At 35.7% G+C, this 2,819-nt stretch overlaps 1 protein-coding gene across 1 annotated transcript; it reads right to left on the reverse strand.

The window, feature by feature from the left end:
* Nucleotides 1-864: 864 nt before the first annotated feature.
* On the reverse strand, nucleotides 865-2,491 carry LOC108995005 (histidine-containing phosphotransfer protein 1-like). The gene is made up of 7 exons (XM_018970462.2): nucleotides 2,473-2,491; nucleotides 2,191-2,273; nucleotides 1,889-2,019; nucleotides 1,661-1,729; nucleotides 1,479-1,550; nucleotides 1,282-1,354; nucleotides 865-1,137 (listed from the first exon to the last, which is right to left on the reverse strand). The coding sequence occupies exons 2-7, from the start codon at nucleotides 2,248-2,250 to the stop codon at nucleotides 1,087-1,089; spliced, it is 456 nt and encodes a 151-aa protein (XP_018826007.1). The 5' UTR covers nucleotides 2,251-2,273; nucleotides 2,473-2,491; the 3' UTR covers nucleotides 865-1,086.
* Between the last annotated feature and the right edge of the window lie 328 nt (nucleotides 2,492-2,819).

Consider the following 2,819-nt stretch of genomic DNA (forward strand, 5'->3'; position numbering starts at 1 on the left):
TTATTCCTTTGCATGTTCTGGTTTTTAAACCTACTTTAATATCGTTCCCTGTTGTCTTGTCAAAAAAGTTTTCCATTTCGTACTTTCTTCGCCATCACCATACGAGAATGATTTGCATCTCTGCCTATCACCCAGAGAGAGAGAGAGAGAGAATTCAAAAAACGAAACAGGGCAAGATGATGAGATGATTGGAAGGCGTCCTGACTTTTGCTTATGCCTATTCTCAAACAAGCCACGGATGGAAAAATAGAGTATCATATTCTGCCACTAATTTCCACGTTTCAGTCCACAGTCTGTGGCCATAGGGAGCGACAGCAACAATATCACGATTGACTTTAAAGACTCGTATCTTTGCAAATGGACTCATCTTCCTGTGTCCCTATAATTTTAAAGGGTGCGGCTACTCTGCCGCCCCATCTTAACCGTTGGGCGGTAAAGTAGGTTTTTTTTTTTTTTTATATTTTTTTAATATATTTAAATATATTTAAAAAATAAAAAAATATATCAATACATTTAAAATTATTTTTTTAATTATTAAATAAAAAATAATAATAATAAAAAAATAAAAAAAAAATAAGCGGTCAAATAGAAGTGTCAAATAAAGTGGGCATAGTAGTATTTTTCAATTTAAAAAACGTATCTGGTTGTGCATTTGAATTCATCATTACTACCCATTGGTTTCCATCATTCTCTTTTTATGCCAACTAAGGACTGCACTGGATCACTAAAAAAAAAAAACAAAAATTGGGACTAACAACACGGAGAATTGCTGCCCCGTTTGGATTTAGATATGAGATGAGATGGTTTGTGAATAGTAATGAGATTTGTGAGTTAAAATTTGTAAATAGTAGCAGTAAACTGCCAAATTAAAGAGAACCACCAAATTCATCTCCCACTCTCACAATGAAAAGTAACACTTGGATGGAAAGCTTTCTTTTCATTCATACAAGCACAGGCTTATTATTAGTTAAAGAGAACCATAAAGTAACAAGTATTATTGTTCACATGAACTGACATAAAAAGCTTCCCTACAACAAACTTCCAGATTAGACAAGCTCTTCCACCAATTCGGTAACCTCAGAAACTCTATTCTGTCTTAGGAACTGACCCACCAGCGGCTACTATTTGTTTCTCCATCTGCAATCATCAAAATCTTTTTAGTTTTGCAGACCAAAAGTATTAAGTATATGACAGACATTTAGGTATCCGTACAAAAAAACAGTATTATTAATAATAGTTTACAACAATCGATAATCTTAAAGCAAAGTCTATTCTTCTTACCTTGAATAGGGTCTCAACCTTGTTCTTCACATTGTAGTACTCTTGCTTGACTTCTTGCAGAGATCTCAGGCACCTGAAAAACCCAACATCCTCTTTGTTACAAAAACATCTTCATTTTCCAAATTTCAGATTTCATTGATGATAAAGGGAGAAAAAAGAAAGATGTTTATGTGACATTGAGTAGAATGATAACTTACCCTTCCAAGCTCTGTTCCTCACAGAAGCTGCGGAAAGCAACGCAGGCATTTTTGAGTCTCAGTGCACCCACGCTGATGAGCAGGCAGAAAACCCATTTGTTAATTAAACAAAGGACGACTAATATATAATCTACTAGTCTGATAATATTGTGCATTTCGTAGTTTCATATAAATTTGTGTACCTGGCACTGCTTCCCTTCAATTGGTGAACATATCCATCAACCGTTTTGAAATCTACACTCTGCTGATCTCTGAACATAGAAAAATAATTATAAAGGAAAAAACCCAAGAACAAAGAAATAAACTTTCCTACCAAACGCGAGGAATCCAAAACAAGAAATCCCAGAAGAAAAGAAAAAAAGAAGAAGAAGAAATTCAAGAGGACTATGACAGAGAAGTTGGATCCTCACAAAGCTCCGGTGATATCATTAAGAAGCTTCTCAGAATCTTCAAAGAAAAGAGAGACAACTTCAACAAGGAAACCTGGGTCGCTCTCGTCTTGAAGTTTCTGAAGCTGTGAAAATTGATCATCCAGGATCCCCTTATCTCACAAATAAAACCCACATAATCAGAACTAACACGTAGAGGGAAGGAAAAAAACAAGAAAGCAAATACAGACCAACAGATCAGGTAGACCAGAGCAACAAAACAAAACATAAAACACACACCCATAAAGATTTGCTCATAAATTTACGATTTTTCTGCGGTTTACCTCCGTAAGCAAGGACTTAGTGTAGTCCACCAACCGTCTCTGCAGCTGACCCACCTCCATGCCTCTGCCTTGCTCAGTCCTCTCTACACAGACAAACACAACACTCTGTGACCCAATATATAATGTGGCTCTTAAGCTTAGAAGATCTTGAGGAGTTATGACACAATCAAAGAGTAAATAAAATTAAATGCTTGGAAGGGAGCTAAGGAATTTAGTGCTCAGAGCAGAATCCAAAGTTTGGGTACGTGTCTATTCGCAGGAACTGGCACAGTCTAAACCCACCCTTTTTATCCCTCTTTGGATATTTGCTCTGCTTTTCAGTGCTTTCTCCCAGAATCACAGCCCCCTGACGTTTGCTCTTCCCTTGCATCGTTCATGTGCATGTATTTATCAAGCCACGGACATGAAAAGTATTTTCACCCTTCCCTTATTTCTTGTAAATGAAAAAAAGTTTCAAATTAAATATTGGCATATTATAGAGTATTATATGTATTTGTTTCATTATTAAGTAGTTAATAATACTGTCATCTTACTTTACTTCATTATGATGTTGTATCATTCAAAATTAATATTTATGAGTTAATTTTCATGTGACACAAACTCGTTAAAGTAAAAAAGATGGGCCTCTG

Source organism: Juglans regia, chromosome 7 (genome assembly GCF_001411555.2).
Source record: "Juglans regia cultivar Chandler chromosome 7, Walnut 2.0, whole genome shotgun sequence".
NCBI classification, from domain to species: domain Eukaryota; kingdom Viridiplantae; phylum Streptophyta; class Magnoliopsida; order Fagales; family Juglandaceae; genus Juglans; species Juglans regia.